This window comes from Botryllus schlosseri, chromosome 14 (assembly GCF_051294905.1).
Source record: "Botryllus schlosseri isolate E-star chromosome 14, Bs_hap1, whole genome shotgun sequence".
NCBI lineage: Eukaryota > Metazoa > Chordata > Ascidiacea > Stolidobranchia > Styelidae > Botryllus > Botryllus schlosseri.
Window position 1 is genome coordinate 6,872,418 of NC_137249.1, and position 25,073 is coordinate 6,897,490.

Here is a 25,073-nt window from a genome sequence, read left to right on the forward strand (position 1 = left end):
ATCATTCCAGATTTGAAATTCCCGATGCTGACAGTTTTTGTCACGTTTCGAGACAAATTAGAAACTGCCATTGCGTTCGGATTATCTGCCTGTACATGACGGCCTTTTGAAAAAGTGAATTTACTTCTCAATCTATTGAACTATTTTTACACGCCGCAGTGTGTGCGTAGGATAGTGAAAAGTAACATCGGTGTTGCCTTCATTGTATGATAAGGATATTTGAGTCGATAACTTATTGGTAATCTTATGGTGTATTAACGTAATTCTATTACACAAAATACCCGCGGGGTTTGACAGCATTGTCGGCACGCGGTAACGATACATGGTTTTAAGCCGCAATTTACTTGTATACTGAGTACAGTGTGTAGACTAGACTGAACAGAGAAAGTGTCCAAATTGTCTGCGTGATATGCATCAACTAACCAGATCACTGATTGGCCGAATGCAAATTCGTTTATCTCATCCGAAAAACAGGGTGGTATTGTTATACCATACGCGTTGTTGCAGATTACTTTCGGATTATCATAATCTCGGCTTACGGTCGGATTTGGTGATTATGCGAATGCCTTTCTTATAGGGTTAGCAAGGTGCTCCACAGCAAACTTATTGTATTGAAAGGCTGCTTCAAACTTTGTTGCATCGCCACGGCTGTATAGTGCGATGTGTAAGCGTATAAATTAATAGCTTCTACGATTGTGTGACCGGAATAGATTGTTTCATCTCCGTGTGTTACATTCCTTGCATCTACCTCCGATATATTATGCGGTGCAGAATCGTGTAGATCTAGATAATTGTGACGTAACAAACTGAATGATTGGTGAAGTATCCTTACTGCAATGTCAACCAGGCGCGGTTAAATTCCAAAATAGAACTATCGGTGTATTGCTTCTCTCGCGAGACACAAGAATGATGGTATGTGGAGTTATAAACACTACATGTTTTGTCAGGTTACCTCAGGGGGAGTCGGCGATCGTGATGAGCATCGTGATACTGGTTGTCTTCATCGTTCTGGTAGCGGTCGTCATGCTGTTGATACGTCACAGAAGGAAGAAGAGCGAGAAGGAGCGGCAGAAGTCACTGCGTGCCTTGGGATTAGCAGAAGGAGTACGTCCAGTGATCGAAACCGTTTCTAAAAAAGAGTTTCGAAACGACTTCTCTGATTCAACGCCTTTGGTGCCTTTGTCATAATGGTCAAGTTAACGTATATGTATTTTTTAAGTCGAAATCGCACACCGACATCGAGTATATGCGTCACCTGAGCGTTGATAATATTTCCACCCGCCATATTGTATCACAATTCTACTTGGTCAGAAATATCCGAAGGAAGTTTTTGCGTACTACACACGGCCCTACGTAAAGCAATAACTCTATCGCTTTCTCCCCTCTGTTTTTAATCTCAGTGTCATGGTGATTGCTGGTTTTTCCAAATGGTGACCAAACCAAGGAAAGCGATCGATTACTTAGCGTCTTAGTGTCTAGTGTTGACCAGGAATTTTAACATCGGGCGACTACTTTTCTTATGTAGTGTAGGAAAATGTCCGAAGAATTGTCCGCCATGCTACTAAGCTAAGACGAAGTAGTCTCAACCCCCACGAATGCTCCTCGTAACGGACTGACAACGGCGTTTTGAGGAGTCCCAAATCACTTGACGTGTTTGACCTGCATCCAAGCTCGCACGCAATTCGAAGAGGCTGCGATATGGTGCAGTCAAATTCGGGATGATATATAAAACCAAATCAATTTAGAATAGGATTTCTACCCTTTTTTCACCTTTAAATGACTACAGACTCAATTTGATTGCTTTATTCTACTTTATTTGATATGCTCGATGTGCCAGTTTGCGACCAAATCCGTCGTCCGGCCGTCCGGATGACTTCGCGAATGATATTTCCAGGAATGTAGATTTATGCGCAGATATAGGAACTGCTAAAATATCATCCTAAACGATTGAGCAACTTTTAGTTAGAGATAGTTTTTTGTTTTCGTCATGTTTTATTTGAGGCCAGCATGAATTTAGCCAGTCATGCATGTCGAGTGAGGTCAGCATACTGCGAGCGATAAAGCGCGTTCGATTGCCTGCGGAATGCGTCAGTTTCTTATAAGTTGAATACGGACAGTGCTGCACGCGACATATCAGGTTTGTGCTTCCTTATTTCCTTTGTTTTTATTGCATGGTTTATTTCTTATGCTAGAGGCACTCGGCAATCGACAATTGGAAATCGCTCATGTCCTCATCAACTACGGTAGGAACGAGACTGCTTGAGATCGAGTTATTTATTTAGTAATGTTTTCATTCGTGAAATATCAAGGATATCACCTTGTTACTGTTCAAACTAAACAATTCTGCATGAAGCAATTTGGATTGGGTGCAAATTTTTTGAAATGATCGTCGCTACGGACACCTGCATTACTCATATTGATTCCTTGTCAAATTCAACCGTTTTCGTGGTTGTTGGCTTTGCTGCTAATAATGATATGCTTCACGCGTTCCGATTCCGTTAGCATGCGCATCGTTTCATTCACCACGATCTTGTGTTTTTATTCAGTTTTCATCTCGGGGAAACGCATTCACAGCGAAGAAAAAGATCTCTTCTATATGTCATCCTCATATTTTCTTCGTCTTTCATCATGGACTGGCTGCGCTGCCTGAGAAATTTCGCGCGTTAAATTATTGGTTCGTATGAATTGCCGAATATCATTTTGACTCTAGTATTTATTGTGCTGTTAGCCATTTTGTTGAATATTACCGAATGCGGGTAGCAATTTGAAAAAGCTTCGCGGTTCCGTGTTTATATTGTGTTCTGTAATAAAGATATGTTACATGCAAGCGTGTCTTAATTCATAGAATCTGTACGAAATAAGTCGATTTGTATTATTCTTGTGTCAAGTCAGCATCTTGGTATCAAAATAGTAGACCGTGATCTCTCGCATTAATCACTCAACGTCTTCATTAATCAGTGCTGCGAGTGCGTAATTGGGAAAATTCTACTAAACGAACGTATCAAACAACGGTATTCTCGACAATCAACCGATTTTTAGTTCGATATGATCAGTAGAAAAGACCAACTAGCAAGAGGTTTGATCCCCCAGTCACAATGTGATGCTAGTTTACACTAACGTCCCAGTATCGTCAATACACTGTTTTTATCTCGACATTACTTCGCTTTCGACGGTTATGGATTACCTTATTAACCTCTCATGATATCAAGATAGCGATAACAACTTCGTGCATGTTGGAGTGACAATAATATAATTAGTCAATGATGTTTTAATCAGGCGAGCGATTAACAGATCAGTTATTCGTGGTAGTAGGGCCTACTGGTATTGTGAGGCCACTAGTAAGAATTAGATGTAACAGACGTCAAACGGTATGGTATTTATCCGCAGCGGGTATACAATCCATACATAATCGGAGTATTAGGAGGAGACTAATTATTCGGAAGTATCTCGTTTGAGGTGTAGAGTGGAGAAATAAATGCATATTTTCAATGCATTGTAAGCACCAGAAAACATTTAAGATACCAATAACTGCGCACTGGGGGTCCGACTCCTACGCCGGATTCGTGAAATGAACGAGATCAGATCAGAAAAACTCCGATAATCTACGAGTAGGAGTACCTATTTGTGTTACAAAGCTCGTAGATCATGGGGTATGGGTTCAGGCTATATATTGAGTATTGCAACAAAAGAAAAATGCTCCGACTCCGGTCCATGCCCAGCCCTAATATACCCTACATTAATCAATTACCCGCAATAGATACGCCGTCGTCGTAATCGAATCAGTCGCAACACCGACAGGTGGAGACTGTGTACTAAGACCTCACGTCTCCTAGTCGTCATCCTGGTCCGCACCGGATTTTCACTGGTGTGACAATTAAATGAATCCATGTATCTGTATTTAGTAACTCGATTCTAGCTGAGTGTGACTCGGCAAAGATTTGCCTATGTTGATTGTTGATTCCCTATATTGTCACGCAAGCTGTGCGTCATGCAGGTACGAGAAAGTCTAGGAGACAGGACATTGCAGCAAGACTATGGGACAGGAAGAAGTGGTACAGTGTGTCGAAGTAAACTGCATAAAACTACGTTATGTGAAATAGGAATCTTAGCTATGCAAGCTGCAAATATCGTGTCCTCGAAGTCACCCAGACAGAATTCAATATTGAATACGAAAACACGTCCACTACACTCGTGAATCATAGCTTGAAAGTTCGCGCCGAGCGCTCTTCATGTTCACGCTCGTTTTCAGACCATACCGGAACCAATGACACCGAGCGGGGTCGCCCCCAACCAAGCGCAACTCAGAATAGTGAAGGTAAATAAGTATTCACAGCTTTCCCGTTTTGTGATGCAAAACTAAGCTTTCTTTTAGGAAACTGAATTGCGGATTGGGAAGATTCTTGGCACCGGGGCGTTCGGAACAGTTCATAACGGTATGCGATTTGAACCATATTCAAATCTCGCAACTTCCGATGAGTTGTACCTTACTCTTCTTTATCAGGCTACTGGATACCGGATTTGGCGCCTGGCGAGAAAGTGAAAGTACCTGTCGCGATTAAAGTATTGAGGGACGAGTCGTCGAAAGTACAGAACAACGAAATACTGGATGTAAGTCGCAAGATGCACGGATATGTATTGAATTCATCTTCGCTTATGTGCTATACCACTGTCTTTAGGAGGCTTTTGTAATGGCGTCGTGTGAGCATCCCAACCTCGTTCGGCTTCTTGGAATCAGTTTGTCTCAAAAAACGATGCTAATCACACAATTGATGCCTCTTGGCAATCTTCTGGAGTATGTACGTGACAACAAGGACAACATCGGTTCGCAGACTCTTCTCAATTGGTGTCTTCAAATCGCAAAGGTAAATAATGCACGCATTCCTGGAACTTGTGACGGTATCGGCCCATCTTGATTTATGCCGCTAAAAGTGCTAAGGCATACGCTTTATTTGGAGAGAAGCATGAATACCTCTTCATAAAAGTCTTGGATTTAAGAGTTAAGCTAATGTATCCATGTTGCTGGTTTCAAATTCTTATTTTTTAATTGCAGGGGATGTGCTATCTAGCTGAGGAGAAGCACCTAGTGCATCGCGATTTAGCAGCTAGGAACGTTCTTGTCAAGTCTCCGAATCATGTAAGGATAACAGATTTTGGCCTCGCAAAACTTTTGGATGTCAACGAGGATGTCTACAGGTGAGATAAAATCTCAAGTATTGGATGTGTTTCTTATGCCACAGACAGCTCTCACGTTTTTTGCAATCAATATCTTGCTATATTTTTATTTATTTAGTTTGCTTCCATGCACGTGTGTATGCAATTGTGAAGCTCTGAACCCAGAGTTTAATTCCGCATTGCGTCTACCATACTGTTTATCATTTTCAAAATACACCTGGTCGGTGTTTTCGATAATAACTTTCGACGTCACATTATTTTTTTCCCTTGTCTTTTACCTTCTCGATATGATGCAAATACTATCAATCATTCACTATGAATTTTCTATATGCGCAGTTATGAAATTTAATATCGATGTCGACAAAAAAAGGAAACCATCTTCTTCTACCAGACGTAAACACGCTAGAAGCGATTGTATGCATACTAGTCGATTATCGCTGTAATTCCGGCTCTTCTTAGAAACAAACACCGACATTTTGGATTAGCCGCCCTGTGAAAGGTGAATTTGCGCCAAAATAGTGTGATCGTTCGAAAATGATGTTAAGGTTTTTTCGGTACAAGCCGCTTTAGATCTGTACGGTATGCACGACACCACAATAAGGTTATTGGGGTTTTTATTCGCCAGAAAAGGGGTGTTATTCACCAGAAAAGGTGAAACCCAGGAACAACGTGACGTCAATACCTATAGGTATACTTTCAAGGTGTAAGACCAAATTGCACCTCTAAATTTCACACCTTTACGAACACCTTCGTTAATGCTAAATCTCGAATGAATTTTAATGCAGAGCGGAAGGAGGAAAGATGCCTGTCAAGTGGTTGGCACTGGAATCTATCCGACATCGCATTTTTACTCAAAAAAGTGACGTTTGGGGTTTTGGTGAGTAAACGTTGTGCTATGCACGTTTTTACGACGAATTCAATTTACCTTGTCGGTCACATTCTCTCGAGAGATATCTAGATATCCCGAATTCTCTCCAATAGTTGTTCATTACACTGCCTTAGGAACCGAAGCGATTAAGTACGTATGTCAATCGCTTAGAAAACGTAGGTTTTCAATTGTTAGGAATTCACTGATAGTGAATATAATCACATTGCATAAGTCACGACAATATAGTCGAGTGACGTATATAATCAAAAGTTTTTAGCTGACATCGCGCGTTTTGCGGTCTCGTATCGCGGAAAATCTGAGAAATGTCAGTTTGCGAGCATTCGAGTCCTTTGATGTATTACCTTCAGCTTACGTCGGTACGTGTACTTGAAGTCGTCTGCTATGTAAACAGCGTCCTATTATGTTGCTTCAAGCCTGACTAGGGAAATGGGTGAGCTTTTACCAAAATGGCAAATCACTTTACATCGGTAATTCGGAGCAATCGGTGTCGATAGGCGTGTAATAATTTGTTCCGGCAGTCATAATACAAGATGGATCACCCCATTATTACGACGCGATTTCATCTATGCGATCGCTATCTCGATAGCATCTATTCGAGAAGGAGACTTTCTATTTCAAAACTTCGTTATGTTTTTGTTTTGTCGCTGATATTTTCTTACTTTAGTTAATACATTCCGGACAGATTGCATGCTGACCAGGCAGATTCTTGTTAGAAGGCGGTCGAATCTGAACCTGTTTTCCTTCGCTTCAGGTGTAACAATCTGGGAGTTGATGACATTCGGAAAGAAGCCATACGAAAATGTCCCAGCGCGTGACGTATATACTCTCCTAGAAAGAGGAGAGCGTCTGTTACAGCCAACGACATGTACCATCGACGTGTACATGCTCATGATAAAATGTTGGACGGTCGATCCCGATTCAAGGCCTACTTTCCGAGAGCTTATCGAAGATTTTTCGAAAATGGCCAGAGACCCGCAAAGATATCTAGTTATAGACGTGAGTGGTATCATGAATTCTGATCTAAAATGGCGTCGATGGAATTTTAAGGTATGGCGCGTGATCAAGGCCAACGCATTCCACCCGTACCGATGGATTCAGTCATCTTATTTAGGGTTATACCATGTGTCCTCCTTTATGAGTATGTCCGCCTTTTTAAAAACCTGAAATGTCCTGATTTTTCGGCATTCGCGATCGTACAGAGACAACTAAAATGCCATCATAGGCATGAAACGGCAAGGTTCACCAAACAAAGGTCAACTGTAACCGATTTTATATGCGGAGGAGGATCTTTCGGAAGTCGAGTCCTTTTATCCGCATTAATAAATGCTACTTCATCTTTTGTGACTTGTAAAATGTGTCTCCTTTCTCGGATCTCAGAATATGGCAACTGTGTATCTTATTCTACGCAAAAGGTTCTTAGTCCGCCAATTTGGTGTATTCTCGTATTCCACTCATAGGGTGGACTCTCGATTTACACTTACAGGGCAGATTCCAGCTCACGTTCCTCTTGTGTCTAGCGTATAATTCAAACTTTCTGTAATGAAAATTCAGAACGATGGAAGCCTTCCCGCACTGCCAAGTCCCACGAATTCCGAATTCTTCCGAAGTTTAAAGCACGACGAACTCGACGACTTTCCTTTGCAGGACGCTGAAGATTACTTACCTCCGGCGGCTTCTAATATCCCAGGTAATGTATGGTTCGATGGATTATTATCACGTTGCAGGACTGATTGACATATATACCTGTTCATGTGGCAGTGTCCGCCGTTGATTGAACTTAGTTTTTTTTGTTGCATAATAATTGAGCATGATACTTGGTAGGCCTATACTTGATTCATCGTGGATAGCTGTAAAATTGCGGGATTTTTACAGCGAGAGTCGGTGCCAATGGTAACCCATTTACTCTCCAACCTGCTCCAACAAGGTCACAGCGAAGAAGGCATCAAGTCCAACCAAAACCAAATGGAAGTCGATTCACCGTAAGTGCGCTGATTAGTGTTCTATATTCTTTATAGTTGCGGGCTTACGGCAAAAGGATTCACCCAAATTCAAATTGAGATTCCGTATATCCCATTTTAGGCTTCATCAAGTACCACTGACAGCAGACTTGATTCGACCTTCACTGTAATGACGAGTCTTCCGAGCGAGAGTTCTGCTTATCCCAACGGTTGCAGTACGCCGCACGCCACTGACCTGTCTGGGAGCAATGCTAGTCGCGACTCTACGAGGGAGGGAGTTCCAGCTTTCACAAGATTCAACAGTCATTCGGGCCGCAGTCGTGACAGGGTATGTTGAAGACCGTTAACGTATGATACTACACTTAACAAAGAAAAAAATATTTATTTATTTTTGTTCAAGTAAGGGGTCCCCGTTTTAGGTTCATCGAAGTCAAAAATTTCATTTATTTCTTCAATTTTTTGGAACAAAATCTTTTTTCCTGAAAATAACCCTTATTATCTAAAAAAACTTTTGAATTTGTAATTTGGAGTAATTGAAATCTATAAAAAGCACCGTAAAAGATTTCACTGAAAAGTTTTGCCACAAGAACTTTTGCCAAAATTTCTTTCAAAAATCACGGAAACACAGTAAACAGCAGAAAATAGTCGGCCATTTCACATTAGATTTTTACCATAACGTTAGAATATCCACTAAAGCACATTGTGCGCAAATTTCAGAAAGATTGCTTTTCTAGTTTCAAAGTTATAGGTGTATGACCGATTTTCCAATTCGAGGGGTAGCTTAGCCCTTTGAGGCTGGGCTGCTGAGCACCAGACATTGTACTTGTACTCATTTATTAGTCATTGGCGTTAGTTTTTCGTAAACTGATTAGTCCTAAATGACCGTTTCGCGAACAAATCTACACAGCAAACGTATTTTAGCACGATATGACATAGCACATTTCAATGTTCAGGCATATAACGGGAACACTGACCATCACAGTCAACCCACCACCGGCCCAAGGATACACAGTGACAGCTCTGACGTGTTCATCGCCAGCCCTGGCATTAATCTTAAAGACACTTGGGTAAGCTTCAACGCGCCCGTTTGTTTATCTGTAGTAATAATAACGCTACATCGTTAAGAACAAGGGTAGTAAGTAACGAAGTACTTCCACTTATTCGGAGTACTCGAGTTGGTTACTTCTACGTAAGTCTTAAGCAAAACGTATCCTTAGAAATAGCCTCTGTGTTACAGTACCCGAATATAATTTCGATAAAATCCAGGAATTGGTAGTGTGGTTAGAATTTTGTGTCAGTGGCGGAGATGCATGCGATTTCGAAAACAGCCACGTTCGATCGGTTATTAGAAGTGTGTACGACGTCTCGGCCATATAGTTTTTGAAGCAACTTGCTTTAGTACTTTTCAGATCTTTATTTCATACATCACCTGAAATAGTTTTAAATGCCTTTCAAATCGCTGCTTCTATACTTATAATTGAGTAGAAATTAACAGTGTTACTTCTACTATGTGAGTGCGGACAATGACTACTTTGACCCCCTCCGGATAAGAGTTAAAATTCAGCCGCCTAATATTTTCCATTATCATCTCTAGGATGCATCCAGTAGACAACCCTTGGTGCCTGAACACCCGACGCGGGCGAGAGAAGACAGCGCCACCATGCGATATAGTGCGGAGCCGGGCATGACGCGTCAGGAGAGTAAGCCAAACGGTACGATGGTACTTAAATCATACAACGCCGACAATGTCGGCCCGACATTCACTCTCTTCCGTTTTTCCGATGCCTGCAATTTTGCACCTTACGCATGTTCTCACTTTCGATTAGTGTTTGATGTGTAATGTATACCTGTTAAGTGTACAACAAGGTTGCTTTCGGTAGTGTTAGTCGATCATCGCGATCATGATTTGGGGACTGTCTCATCGTAGTGTTTCTAATCACGTGTGGGTATCTTTGAGTGATCAAATCTTCTATCGGGTATTTTCGAGGATTTCATTACCTCGGCTTTGCCTTTACGGACCGATGTTTCTCCTTTACTGATCTCATTTCGAAACCTGAAGATGCGCTAGTGCTCCTTCATTCTGTCTTATCACTAACCCATACCCGACAGAGTCCTCGTCATCTGGACCCGACGGAATACCGGAAGACAAAGATGGCTACCTAGACCCGACAAAGCATGTAGCGCAAAACCCAGGTTCGTCCCGGGCATGTTGAGTGTGAACTTTTGCGGTGACTTAAACATCGGTGCATGGCATTCTTTGCACTTACCTGCCTGAGTTCGTAAAGCATGCTATTTTTACGATGTTCCTTCGTACTTCGAACTTTGGTTTAGTGACGTTTCTCTATGCTTTCTCATGCACGGTCATTCATAAATAACGGTAGGCAAAAGATGGTCTGTGCGGGATTGGGGTAGCAAATGTTTCAGTATCTCGAAGACTATAAATGCTAAGAGTGATTTAGCTAGGTATTTCTCAATAGTCTTGTTGTAGATACAATGCAAATTGTGTTTTTTCTACAGAAAGATTGATATGACATGCTTAATGGCACTTACATCCCACAATACCTAACCGAGGTCAGATGTAGAGACGCTTTGTTGGAACAGAGATGAGCAATTGATCATGGATTAGGCTTAAAAAACAGATGGAAGATTTCGGCTGGATTCTTAGACACTTGATTTGTATTTTTCACTTGGATATGAAGCTATTGAAATTTTCAATTACCATGCGACTTCCCAATATTGAGTCATCACCGAATTACCGAATAAATGCGCTATTTTCGAAATGTAACTTGTCGTCGATATTTCGCAGTAGATTTGCTACGTTACCTCATCTATGCAATATTACCGCGATCGAAAATTTACTCTTTGCCCGATCTTTCCAGACTATCTTGACCCGTTGTTTAGCACGGAATTCAGCGGCGACGTTCGATATGTCGCGCGCAGCACTTCGTTTGGTATGGAAAACCCAGAATACGAACCTACATTTATATCACGTAAGTTTAAGAATTTTCGATATCTTGCGCTGCGATATTTATCCACATTCTGATATGACAGTATATGTAGGACAGTGGGTGTCTATCGCCGGGGCCTACGATAAATTAGTGGACCCCGCCACCGTCCTAATTTCGTTTACACCCTATAACTGCAACTTCACCATATCGCGTTTGCGACTGCGATCATATTATTTCAATGCTCCGGATATTTTGCTGCTAAATGTGAACTATTGGGGTCCAGATCTGGTCATGATGACAAATTTTGGATGAAATATGTTCGGCAATTTCGGGACGACGCTTGGATTTGTTGTGACGTTATAATATAGAAGTAGGAAACTGGGGAATAAGGCATCGATTGCCGCAACTGTGCCTGAGCAGAGTAAATATCAGGCTTGGAAAAAGCTCCAACATATAGAGCTTTACGAAATGAGAGTAATGAGACATGCTTGTATTCGAGTTAGGACTGGGCAAAACCAGTTGGCAGCACCGTAACTGCCGCACCCCAAACCCCCCAATTGGGGGGGCCCGAGCTCGAAGGGGGCCCAAAATTATTTCGTGAATTAGCATAAATCATAGAGTATTTTTTGAAAATTTTTGCAATTTTTTCGAAATTTTTTCGCGCTGCGCGCGAATTCAGGTAGCGACTTTTCTATAATATTGGGTATTGGGCCATTACCGCGCCACGACCCACCATGACATACAATCAAGTTTTAGGCCATATAACATGCGACTCCAAGAAGTGTGCCAGAACGATCGGCAGTGAGAAAAGCTTGGCCGAAAAGGTCTATGCCCTTATGCAGACCGAAGACTTCGTTATATAGGCTATACAAAATGCATATAGGTTTGATTGTCCATAGGCGCCTAAATGACTGGCGCCGAATGTTCCTGTCTTTGCAATCTGAACCATCCGGCTGGGAAAAATTTTATGCCAGTGAAGAAATACCTGAAATCGTGTGCGTCTCTTAGTGTAGAAGCCTACTTGGGCGATTCTATATTTTTTGATAAAGCAGACTGGAAGTCACGAAATAACATCATGTAACGAAGTCATATCAACAGGTCCGCCCGCCCGAAGATGTTTAATCATTATTTACGGGCCCTCCCGTTTTCAAGACACTTCACTCAGCTCTACCGGTAAATCTAATTACGGGAGTAGAGATGACAATAAATTGATAGCATAATATATATGCAATCGCCGATCTGATTGACCGATTTTATCATAAATTATCGAAAATTTTCGCGCTTCGTGCTGGCTCACAACACAGTACAGATTTTCGTGACAAACGCGAACAACGTGATGGGGGGTCAATTTTCCGCGCCCCGCGCGCTTAGGCGGCAAAAGCTCATTCAACAAACAAACTCCCAATGAACATGATGAATAGTGGTAAACAGTGTATCGCCGGAGGGGGGTCTGGGGGGCGAAGTTTGGTCTATAACCCTATGGGGGCCCAAGAGCAAAGTTTTGGGGGGGCTGACGAAGTGCTGTTACGGCCCTGCCAGTTGGAGTACTCGAATCCGAGTTAATTATCTTATATATTGATTCGAATGGAGCAGTAAGATTCGATCATTCGGAGAAACGAATTTATACGCTCTTGGCGACAAAAGAGTTCTGTTAACGCTAAGTTCTGCTGACGAGACATACATTTTCGATAGTTACCCCGCGCCATGGAAGCCTTGAAATCTTGATTGGTCAGATCGCAGCATCCAAATATTTAGCACAATGCTACGGATATTAATAGAAATGAAACTTCTGTGGTCAACCCACAGCACGGTCACAAACTGCGATAAATCGATTACTCTCGGAAGTGCAAAAGTGTTTTTGATGAGCTACAACTGCCACTATTTTCCTATAGGATGGCAAAAAATGTACAGCTTACAATGTAATCCATGTTGCCTAGGGTGACCACTGACCATACGTCCTCTTTTAAGAGGATTTGTCCTCAATTTTGACTTTATCGAAAGATGTCGTAAATCAGCACCGGAGTAACGTCCAGGCGGGTATTTCGGGAGCTGAGTCGGAGATGACTTTTTTTTGGTCAACCACCTGAAAATATGAAGGAAAAAACTGTAAATTGGACGCCGAGCGAGAAATTTTACCTTTTTTATTTTTAGTCAACCGACCACGAAGTGAGAAAAATTCACCATTTTTTCAGGATTTTCCACCGGTTTTGCAAGTCTGAAAATTTGGAAAAAAGTGTCCTATTTTCAGATTTCCAAAATATGGTAACCCAAATGTTGCCCATCAGCACGAATCGAGATAAGCCCCGATCGCGCTAACGAAACATAAATATGACTGTCCGTCATATAACGAAAACAATGATTTTACAGACGCCCCCGCCTGCTTATTCGATCGCCAAATATCCACGCAAGACGACGACGGGTACGAAATTCCCATATCCCCGGACGCCATGCCCCGTCACGATGTCGCCGAGTACGAAAACACGCAACCCGGTTTATCGAAGAAACCCGGATACCTTGAGGAAGACGCCAACGGTTATCTGATGGTCAACAACCCAAACTCGACAGAGCGCCGACACTCGACCAGCGGCGAAAGTACGTCGTCCGGCCACCGCGATTCGGGCGTGCCATCAGACGGCGATGAAGGGCTACCGTTGAATCCAAAAAACGCGGGAAACGCCGACGGCGCGCGCGCTAGCGCTAGCGACGCGTCGCCGTCGGCGGGCAGCGTAGATCGAAACAACTCGGTGAATAACCCGAATTACGAGCTACTTGAGAATATGACTGACGGCGGTTTCGCGCCGATGTCCGAATTCGTGCCCAAGGACACGCCCTCGCCCTTCCACGGCGATTATAATAACTCCGCGCGGTCAAAGGGGCAGCGGCGCAACCCTCTACAGCTCACGATAGACTGCAGCTCGTGCGAAGATCCGGACGACAACATATTCATCACGCCGGAATCGCAGAGGCGAGCCACCGCAAACGCTAAAAACTCGACGGAAAACGGTATCAGTGATCCGTACGACTCACCCGAACATAACAAGAGGTGCGGGCCCGCCGAGAGACTGGGGCCCGACTTTGACGAGCTCACGGGTCATTCGGTGCCGAGAACTTACTCCGAACCCGACAGCGGAGTCGGTATTGAATGCGGTATCGATAACGTTTTGTATCATAGACTCGGCAGTTTTGGCTGCGAGGCCGGCGAATAGCCTTCACGTCGGCGGACAAATTTTTATGTAAAAAGCACACCGATTACCTTTGCCGAGATTATACCATATAGTACAGTTCCTATTCTCCTTCCGATCGTCGATGCAACGCGCGAGATTATGTCATATTAACATGTTTCTTTATAATTGTGCCGTGGAAGCGTCGATTCCCTTTTTGTTCCATGCTACTGTGCGATTTTGAAGATGTGTAGTGTCATGTTACGCCCATGCCGAAGCTATATTTAGCTGTCAACGGCTGAAATTATAGATAACTAAGGTAAACCGGTTTACCTTAGTTATCTATACTGAAATCCGCTTCACGAATCGGCGCGCATGACTGGGTTTTTATGTTGTCAGGTTGACTGTTTTGTGACGTCACCGAGGCATCGTCAATGCGATCTATTCCAGACACGTCTGGAATCATTCGGATTGCACCTCAACTCGAATCGTGCGTAGCACATAAATCTCAGTTACCATCCGTACATACATATAGAATCTGTAAAAGTTCTAGTTTGAGTTCGTAGACTTACGTTCGGAAAGTTCAATCGTATTCGGAACTAGCCAATACCATACGCATCACAAAAACCGTCGATGTATTTTTCTTACGTAAACATTCGGTACGTTTTTATTGGTCCTGTTTCCCTTCTTGTTTTTGGTGCTTTGTCGCAATTGAAAGAACCTTTTACGTACTCAATTGCATCGCATGACGTTGCATGTTGGCCTTTTTTCATCACTGCCTGCCTGACATATATTCGATTGTGCTACCCATGGTGCAACTGTACATAGTGGTCTTTTATTTTTATCTTCGTCATTTCGCTGTTTTCTTTTACTATTGACGTTTCTTTGTGTCGATTTTATGTTTCTCAGTAACAAAAATTCCTTTACTTGCGGAATAAATAACCTTACGTATCTTGAGAGACTATTTGAATGTGCAGCACTGCATTATCTTCGTTCAGTCTCCCAGCAGGTCAGAATATTTTGATGAGACAAGGACGATCTGGAGTTTCTGGACCCCTGGACGGCTGAACCGTATACCAAAATCGAGAATTCTGACGACAAAACCTTAAAACGACACAGTGACGTCATCAATTCAATAAGACTTGACATCGTAACTAGCTACTAAGGTCAAACCGCTGATTTACCGTAATACCTGGGGGTTGGAGCGTTTTTGCCCACGTAATACTTCGATTTTGACGTAGCGATGTTATGTTGTTCTTACGACACCAACCTGTGGCGTCATATCACAGTGCAGAAATATTCGGCCCGATGGATTCCAGGGACGGTGTGAACCTCTGAAAGGTTCAGGTTCGTGTGAACGCGAGCCTTTTTGAAAGGTTCTGTGTGAACGCGAACGTGAACCTCATGACGTCATATTGCTAATTCCAACCCTACGTTTCAGTGAAGTGATAGTTTATAATATATTAATGTGTACCGGGTGCACGATATCTAGCGACGCTTCGGACACATAATGCCACAATTCCGAAGTGCATATTGACGTTTTAAATGTCTCCAAATGTATCAACTGGGGCAATTAGATGATACAATAATCCCATGAAATCAATAACTTTCGTCACTTTTCCAACAATTTCGACGAGGACTTGCAAGGGAATATAAGATTACGCCTTAACGGTCCAGGCCGGGCGTTTGAGTGTTGCTACGTTGATATTGAGCAGTGTAAAACGGGTTTCTGTACTTGCTACCGATATCACCCCATTAACAAGTTATACAGCAGTAGCCAACACCCCAATCGCACGAATTTGGTTTTCAAGATAAAATATATCAAGTCAAGATTGCCCCGTACGCCTGCTAGATTTTTAACATCAGACAACGATACCAATTTCATTGATTGGTTGAATAAGCTTAGGGTTACCATATTTTTGCGCAGCAAATTGTTGTTATGTTTGTGCATTTTACGTTGGTATCGTTAGTCTCTTATTTGTCTAGGTTTAGTAATTACCGCCAATCGTTATTTCCTCGTGTGTCGTGCTTCATATCGATACCCTGTGTCTTGTTGTCTAGTGTCTACAGGTCTTTCGTTTAACTGCACTCCGGATCGTGTCGCGTGCCTTAAAGTTAATATGTTGATAATATACTGATTTCATATTGCAACCTCGTCGTATGAGTTATTGTTCAAACTAGATCAAGAACATAACAGTTGTGTCTTGTGGCCATGATCGAACCAACATTTTTTCAGCCCCCTCCTGTCCAAATAAACACTAATCTTGAGCTCACCATAGGGCATAGGGTAATCGATGCAAATTCTGGGGCCTCACTATATACATCTGGTTTCTATATGCATCTGGTCGTAAAATTTTGTGAATGAAATCAGTCTATAATATATTGCTTCTTTCCGGCCTGTATAAATATAGAATTTTAATCCTTTCTCTGCCCATACATGATCATAATTAGCGGTGGAGCTGGTGGAGGATGATGACTTCGAAAATACAGGGAACGGAATCATACATCGTAAAGTCTTGTCACAAGGATAAGACTATTTATGAACCTAAATGCAGATCCGGTTGCACATCCTGTGGTTTTCAACCATTCATATGGTCGCGACTCCGTTTCTAATTTGAAAATGTTTTGTGACCCAGCTCAGAATTCGATGAGCTTATCATAACTGAAAAACGGTCAGCACATTTGCCCAGGCTCACTCACGGCCTATTTTGGAAGCTTATTACGTTCAACATCTTCGCGAACCCCAGAATAAAGACAAACGACCCCCAGGTTTAGAGCCAATATCTTTGACTAAAGCATCTAAATGGCCTTACCCGACTCTAGTAATACACCGTTCTCCTGTAATTGTAATTACAATTAGACTTATTTCAGTAAATGATGGTTGTTTTTAATAATTTCTGATTGCATGTTTTGCGAGGGTGGTGGTTTATAGGGATGGTGTGAACGTGAGGTTCACGTTCGCGTTCTGTGTGTGAACCCCGGGAATTTAGAGGTTCGCGTTCACAACAGAACCTTGGTAAGTTCTGCACTGTGAGCCTTTTTGGTAAATTGTAATTTTCATTTTATTATAAGATCTTTGGTTCAAATTTATTGCATGGCGCTGGCAGCATAAAAAATCAACACTGAACGAGCATGCATCTTGACAATCTTAAAAGTTTTATTTGCTTTGTTACAAAAATTTTCTCGAGATATCCAGCTTTCCGTTTGTGAATATTTAGTGACTCTCTGCTGTGAGCTTGACCCGCAATCACACAACATCACGAGCTAAATACGTAGTCAGCGAACGATGCTTATTCAACCAATCAATGAAATTGATATCGTCTTCTGATGTAAAATATCATACATGGCGTACCGGGGCCAATCTTGACTTCATATCTTCATTCTATCATTAAAACAAATCCGTGCGATTAAGGTATTGGCTACTGTTGTATAGCTCAGACGCCGAATACATTGTTCGGTCTGGCTAAGACCGTTGAGGCGTAAGCTAATATTCTCAGGTGAGTCCTCGTCGAAATTGTTGGCAAAGCGACGGAATGTATTGATTTTATGGGATTATTATATCCTTTGATTACCTCGACAATATATACTTCAGCATTGTGGCATTGTGTGGCCCGAGTCGTAACTAGGTATCGTGTACATTAATATAGGCTATCACCTCATCGAAAGATAGGGTTGGAATTAGCAATATGACGTCACGTGACGTCATGAGGTTCGCGTTCACACAGAACCTTTCAAAAAGGTTCACGTTCACACGAGCCTGAACCTTTCAGAGGTTCACACCATCCCTACTAATTGTACATACAGCCGGATCGAAAAAAATTAGGGCATAATAGTTACAAAGGCAAAGGTTAGCCTATAGGGTTAGCTGATTTCTATTTGCTTGGACCTTAGCCTGAACATCTTTCGATTGGTACCAGTCCTATCAGAAATTGTTTACTGTCCGTGTTTCTTTGTCCAGCTGACGATTTTTTCTTTTGACTTGAAGAGCTTCTTGGAGGTACAGAACTTCAATATACAATTAAATAGTATATTCATATTGAAATGAACCCGAATATTTTCGGCTGACACTCGTCAGGGGTAATCGTCAGCAACTAGTAGAGAATTGGAAAGAACATTGTATATCAACAATCGTAATCAAATCGAAATCAAAAGTGACGTCTGATCAGAAATATCCAAATATATCCGAATCAAAAGTTACCACTATCCGAAACAAAATCTGCAATAGAATCCGAATCCGATCCGACTATCTTAAAAATCCGATCCGAGTCCGTCTGATTACACTGGTCTACAAATCAAAAAAATTCTCCGGTTTTGATGCTGCCAACTGATTTAAGCTAATTTTGGGTCCCTGATCCCGAATTTGAACTCAGATTTCCTACGTCACGTCAGGTTTTTTAGTAATAAAAATTTCTTTACTTCTGTCATTTTCTCATTGATTTATTAAATATAGTAATAAAGCAAACTTAGTCACATTACAGTAGCCTAGAGCACGCAAATCCGAATTGAATGGGTAGTGCAAGACCATGACATAACGTAGGCCTCACATAAAGTGTGTGAGACTGGTGTTTGACGGAAGGCGAAGTGATGTGGCTATGAGTCGGAATACAGACGGTATGTAGGAAAGGAAGAAAGTCATTTGGATGATTATTATTTCTGTCTGGTAAATGTTACATGATACATACGCTATTCAACATTTATAGATAGCTCAAAACGCATATAAAAGTGTAGGTTACTTCGTAATGACAATCAAGATCAACCTGGCCCATTTCCATACAACACTCACTTACTCGATGATAAAAATATGAAGACAGCTATAGCTCGTTTTTAACAAATAAAAATATGAGGAATATGGTTGGCCAATCTGTGTCGACTTCAAATGGTGACTTTTACTTGGTCAACAATCTGGATACACAAATATTCTTGCATTATTCGCTATTGGGACTCAACAGCCGAACAGCAACATCGGACTATAGAATTGTGTTGCCCCAAGAAATGTTTTCACCTCTGGGCCCTGACAATACAAATCATCCATGAGCCACTGGTGCCATCAGAAAAGATATTTCCTCAGCCTTTGCATATTATCAAACTTGGGCTTATGAAGTAATACGTTAGCTCTTAAAATATTCATGGATAATGCTCGATTAGTTAGGCTACATGTGCTTGAACGTTGAAGTTATCTGGAGGAGCTGAAGAAGAACAAAAAGCTGGAATATCCAAGGACCTCCAATTCGAATATTACTGTAAACTCAAATTTTATATTATCTATCTATATGTCTTCAAATGAAGCTACAGCTTGAAAAACTTTTGGTACTAAAGTATGTTCAAAGAGTTACTCGCTAGCTTTAAAGCTCTGGGTTGCATTATGAACAAAGATTCACTTTCTGTAGTATAGCCATAGCATACAGCGTACAACTTAGATTTCCAAAACCGTGGCAGTGTCAATAAGTAGTGGGTGGAGATTTACCAGGACAATAAAACTCTGGAAGTGCGCTACCAAGAGCGATGTCACTCTGAAATAATGACAGACGTTTATTGCTTGAGTCTAGAAAGAGGTATTCCAAAAGTGTTATACTACAGAAAATCCTTGAAGAGAAAATTTGTTGGCTATATTTTATTACTAATTTTCGGTTTGGGTCTATGAATCCGACACACTTACATAAATTATATTTGTAAATACATGTAGCTTCTCACAAACTTCAAGATATTGCATATAATTATAATGAGATAATGGTATAGTAGAATCTAGAATTTTATTTCTATTTTCGAACAAAAAAAATAGATTTTTTATTCTAGACGTGGATGTCTATTGCTGAGCCAGCTAAAAGCAGCATATTTGGTAGTGCTCTTGCTGGCGACCGAGCGCTGGAATTTAATAAAACTGGTCTCATTCGAAAGCTAGTGTCGTACTGATTCCGAAAATGGAAATTAAAATCTGGTCAGGGCAATGGAACCACTCTGTAATAACCGTCAAAGCCGATTTTCCGAACAATCGGACAGCCGCAGCACAATGAACATAGCAATGGCCAACGAAAATTGAAGCGAAATCCGTGGATAACCACAAGGTTGATTCAACTTATCCGTAAACGAAACCGCTGGCATAACCGATAGACACCAAGAACTGCCCAGTACATGAACGACAAAGATTTCGACGTTTCAAGAATCGCACCGTGCATCTCATTTTCAAGGCAAAAGCAAACTACAATGAGAGATTTTTCAACAGACACCAAAAAGACACTCGCAATACTTGGTCAGGACTTAACTCTCTCCTACATCGGAAAAAGATCATAAATCTGTTTCGAAAATCGTGAATTCGGATACCGGGAACAAACTTTCAGACCCGGCGGTCATCGCGAATCACTTCAATGAATATTTTCGTAACGTAGACCCTAATATTGCTTCTTCGGTCAGGTCGGAGGTGAGATCGATATCCCAGTCTATTGTGCTTAAACCTATACGACCATATACCAAGTCGAAGTAGCCGTCTACAAACTGAAATCGCACAAGGCCGTCGGCTTCGACCAAATCCCATCATGGTTTTTAAAAGTGATAAGCTTGCATATCGGACAGTATATCGCCCATTCTTCCCCACTTCATGATAGAAAATGGTGTGTACCCAAGCTATTTAAAAAGCCAGAGTAGTCCCTGTACACAAAGGTGGGGATAGAACTAATGTCACCAACCAGTGGTGGCCCTACGAACGGGGGGGGCCTGGGCGAGACTTACCGGGGGGGGCCCTATAAGTATCTATCCGTAACCCCTGATTATTATTATTATTATCTGTCTTTCACCGCCGCAAAAGGTTTGCCCAGGTCCTGGATTCGGCCATGTCTGTTTTGCATGTGTGCAAGGATAGACTACATCAAAACTAAGTAATTCTACCGCATGCAGAGACGCGATGATTATCGGGATACGCGACTTTTCTAACAATTGCAGTGATTTGATGATGATTGACACATCTGTACGGAATCATATTCTTGCTTCGTACACGGATTTCCATGTTTATTCGTCATTCTCCTTGAAAAAAGCGCAAAATCCAAAGAGGGGGGGGGGGGGCTTCGATCAAGGGGGCCCCGGGCGACCACCCACCTCGCCCACCCCAAAAGCCACCACTGTCACCAACTACCGCCCGATATCCGTTCTCCCATGCATAGGTGTTGTATTCGAAAAGTTGCTCGAGCACCGAGCGAGATAGTGTAATGGTGATGCGTCCGGCTTCCTGAACGATAGGTTATTGTGGTTCGATCCTCGGCCGGGTCAGACAAAAGACTCGAAAACAAGTATCCGCGGCTATCCTGCTAGGCGCTCAGCAATCACGGGGAGGAGAAAAACGGGGGTGCAGACATATCTCTCTCTCTCTCATTTCCCGCCTCATTCCTCGCCAAAATGTCTGTCATTTCCCCTCAACAATTTGGCTTCCGAAACAAGCCCTCTTAACAGTGGCAAAACATTGAACAGTAATATGATATCTCAGAGAAGCGAAATGTGTAATGTGGAATGTAGCATTTTTCTCGATCTAAAAAAAGCGTTTGACTGCGGGGATCATAAAATTCTCATCTCGAAATTGGCGCGTTAAGGACTTTGGGACCCACGACTTGAGCTCATGAAAAAACCTGACTGGACGCCAACAAATGGTTGCAATCTCAAACACCTTGTCCTCTATTAACCTGGTGACCTGTGGTGTAGGCTACCCCAAGGTTCAGTACTTGGACCGGTCCTCTTCACCTTATATGTCAACGACATTTTTGATACCTTCTCATTGAACACCACTCTGTTCGCTGCTGATACTCACCTCCTCTCTTCCGCATCTTCGACGGCAGAGCTGGATACCGTGACTAGTGACAAAATGCCCAAAGTGCAAAAGTGAACGGCCCAGTCAGTCCCTAGACACTAAATTGTCACCGAAGTGCGACCTGTTCTACAGCCTTAGACACACTTCATGCCAGCCTGGGTTCTTCTGATACTCTTTAAATCCTTAATCCAATCGAAGTTACAATATGACATCCTCTGTTGGAGGGATGACAGAAATAAAGCTGCACTCGAGCCACTGTAAAAACTATAACATGACGTTCTCCGTATCATAGCTAAGGCCCCAAGGGGGCCTGGTTGTCCATCCAGCAAGTCTCTGCTGAAGAGATTTGGTGTCCTAAACATAGAAGATATGCGAAAACTAGAAATCACCAAGTTTATGTATCAGTTCTACTGCGGTCATTGCCTCGAATATTTCATTGACTTCTTTACCTCGGAATCGCACAGTACAATACACGCGCGTCCACGTCGTCCAAATATCATATGATCGACCGAAAAAATCATCGCTCTATTAAATATGCCAGACCTGACGTATGGACCAGTATCCCACCGGCCATCCGACAGTCGATGAGCATGTCCACATTCAAGTCGAAATACAAGCAAGTAGCCTACTACTAAATAAATGCTAGCCTAGTCCATCCTCAAGATTACCGGACCACGACCTGACCATCGATCTCGCCTTCCATGACATGCCACCCCATTTTTGTCGCTTGCTTTTTTCTATACTATCTTCTTTTACTTTTCATCCAGTGTGCATGCCTCGTCTTTACTTCACATAGGCCAAGGTGGCGGGTGTCTGATTCCATAGACGACTCCAAGTCGCTTCGACACCTTCCTATATTTTTATTGTATCGTATTTTTGTGGTGAATTGAACTGATGAAAATTGCTAATAAACCAACCAAACAATCAATCAATCAGGTTTATTCATATTTTCATCGTTTCAAAAACATCACAAGACTGCGATACAATGAAAAGATAGGAAGGTGTCGAAATAACTTGGAGTAGCTTTTAAGATCAGACACCCATATTAGCATAGGCGAAGTAAATAAGAGGCATGCATACTGAATGAAAAGTAATGCAGAGAATATAAGACGCAAGCGACAAAATGAGGTGGTATGTGGAGGAGGACGAGGTCGATGTTAGGTCGTGGTCCGGAAAACCTGAAGACTGGCTAGTATTCATTTAGAAGAAATTGCTTGTATTTCGACTTGAATGCGGACATGCTCGACGACCATCGGATAGCCGGCGAGATGCTGTTCCACAATTGGGGTCCGGCATACTTGATAGAGCAATGCGTTTTCTTGTATTCAGTCCTGATCATATGGTAGCCTATAGTTGCTCTTCGTTGACGCGCGTGAGGATGATGGCCAATAAAGTCGATCGATTGTTCAGAGCAACTTCGACGGCTATTTCAGGGTGATTTCATTGTCATAACACGATTTTAATTTATATTTTCAGACTCAGTGCGACAATACCTTTTGGATAAGACAATAGTTTTATTAAATTTGAGCGCTCGGGTCGCCAGCTATAGCACTACCAATTATGTTGCTTTTACCTGGCTTGGCAATGAATTCAGACGTATTTAAGTGTGACGACTGAGCTGCGCATAATCTATCTGTAGGTTAGTAAGCTATAGTAAGTCCTATCCTATCACCCAGAGATGAGCGGATTTGGAATTCATGTATCCTAATCCAATCCAAATCCTAATCCATAACTTTTGTATATTCAAATCCGCGTCCAATCCTAATTCCTAATCCGATTCTAACTAGAAATTCAGAAAAATGCTAATTTATGCAAGTGAGGAATAGGAACTTTTTCTTTCTCAACCAACAATTCTCACGATTCAAGATGAGTTAGCATAAGGCTGCACCTCTCATGTTCATTAGCGCCGAGTGTACCATACTGCAGTGTACCATAAGTACATTAAAGGGGCACTGCACTCAAAAAAATGATGTGGTCTCAAACTGAAGGGCAAAACGAAAAACAATTTTTGGCCGCAGCCATTTTCTTCAGAACGCCACCGTAATGGAGCTGCAATTTATTGAAATTTCCAGAAATACATCCGGCTGCAGCCGTCGCGGCTCCGGGTCATTTCTTAACCCGTTACATGGCACGATGATTTCATCGTCCCACTGGCTCGACGCGATTAGGCAGTCACCAGTCACGCAGAGGACGAACTTTAGATAGTTGTCAGCCGATGTTATGAAGGAAATATGTCTTACACGCCAAGGTGGTGCAGATACGGCGTTCCACGGGCGACGTTCAGTCAGGAGATTGTTCTCTTGATCGGGCCTAGTGTGTTCTATTTCTTGAGGGCAGGAATAGATCATATCCTATTGTTATGTTATGTATAAAACATTACCATCACCAATCAGTGTGCCCTCTGAACATTTCAAAATTCAGAGCGGTCATAATTGGTTTCGCATTCAGGTTGGAGAATCATAAGATGAGGGTTTTAGGGTATCGTAAAATTAGGGCTTGGGGATTACTAAGACTACAATATAATGAATATATATGTTTTCGGGTCAGCTGCGGAGTTGTGGGTTCAGGTTAGGTTTGCGTACCGTTGGATTTCGGTTAGGAATGATGAATTTTCCTACAGTACCCGAACCCTACACCAATTTTGAATGACATGAATTTTGTCATGTTCATGGGCCGGGCTGGAATCCCGGTACGTTTAGCGTAATATCTTTGGTGTGCCAAGACGGTTCTCAGCGTCACACCTGGTGTGTATGTAGTCAGTAGAGTCTTTGGTGTGCACGAGACACCGATTGCATATTGGTTCATGGGGAACCCTGACTAATGGTATTCGTGTTGTGGATAAGAAATTACTGTTATCCCGAAAAACGATTACAGCATAAAGTGCTTTTCAACCTGTGTGACGGTTGGTACTAGTGTGAATGAAAAGAATTTCAACCAAATAGTCAACCAATGTTAAGTGTGAAAGAAAAACTTAATTTCTGGAGTTGAGCGGGAAAGTTGGCCTTTTTTTAGTCAACCGACCACGAAGTCTGAAAAATTTACCATTTTTTCAGGATTCAACTTGATCCACTATTCTATTTCTGAAAATTTTGAATAAGTGTCCTCCTTTCCCGAATCCAAAATATGATAACCCTACCTTGTAGGTAAGATTACCAG

At 42.1% G+C, this 25,073-nt stretch overlaps 1 protein-coding gene and 1 long non-coding RNA gene across 4 annotated transcripts in view; one reads left to right on the top strand and one right to left on the bottom strand.

Moving 5' to 3' along the window:
* Nucleotides 1-14,229, top strand: part of LOC145455667 (epidermal growth factor receptor-like) — a 56,907-nt gene extending 42,678 nt beyond the window's left edge. For 2 of the 3 annotated variants that reach the window (XM_080333647.1, XM_080333649.1), the window contains 16 exons: nucleotides 948-1,104; nucleotides 4,250-4,315; nucleotides 4,373-4,433; nucleotides 4,502-4,608; nucleotides 4,677-4,862; nucleotides 5,051-5,193; nucleotides 5,958-6,049; nucleotides 6,813-7,057; nucleotides 7,613-7,748; nucleotides 7,934-8,040; nucleotides 8,141-8,347; nucleotides 8,973-9,086; nucleotides 9,614-9,731; nucleotides 10,129-10,212; nucleotides 10,899-11,009; nucleotides 13,335-14,229. In XM_080333647.1, the coding sequence (XP_080189773.1) occupies nucleotides 948-1,104; nucleotides 4,250-4,315; nucleotides 4,373-4,433; nucleotides 4,502-4,608; nucleotides 4,677-4,862; nucleotides 5,051-5,193; nucleotides 5,958-6,049; nucleotides 6,813-7,057; nucleotides 7,613-7,748; nucleotides 7,934-8,040; nucleotides 8,141-8,347; nucleotides 8,973-9,086; nucleotides 9,614-9,731; nucleotides 10,129-10,212; nucleotides 10,899-11,009; nucleotides 13,335-14,173 (2,773 nt within the window). In that variant the 3' untranslated portion in view covers nucleotides 14,174-14,229. The remainder of the gene's footprint in view (nucleotides 1-947; nucleotides 1,105-4,249; nucleotides 4,316-4,372; nucleotides 4,434-4,501; nucleotides 4,609-4,676; nucleotides 4,863-5,050; nucleotides 5,194-5,957; nucleotides 6,050-6,812; nucleotides 7,058-7,612; nucleotides 7,749-7,933; nucleotides 8,041-8,140; nucleotides 8,348-8,972; nucleotides 9,087-9,613; nucleotides 9,732-10,128; nucleotides 10,213-10,898; nucleotides 11,010-13,334) is intronic. The other variant, XM_080333648.1, reaches the window with a different exon arrangement.
* Nucleotides 1-22,696, bottom strand: part of LOC145455708 (uncharacterized) — a 237,639-nt gene extending 214,943 nt beyond the window's left edge. Inside the window, exon 1 of the long non-coding RNA XR_013920400.1 lies at nucleotides 22,402-22,696. This is a non-coding gene — a long non-coding RNA (uncharacterized LOC145455708). The remainder of the gene's footprint in view (nucleotides 1-22,401) is intronic.
* Between the last annotated feature and the right edge of the window lie 2,377 nt (nucleotides 22,697-25,073).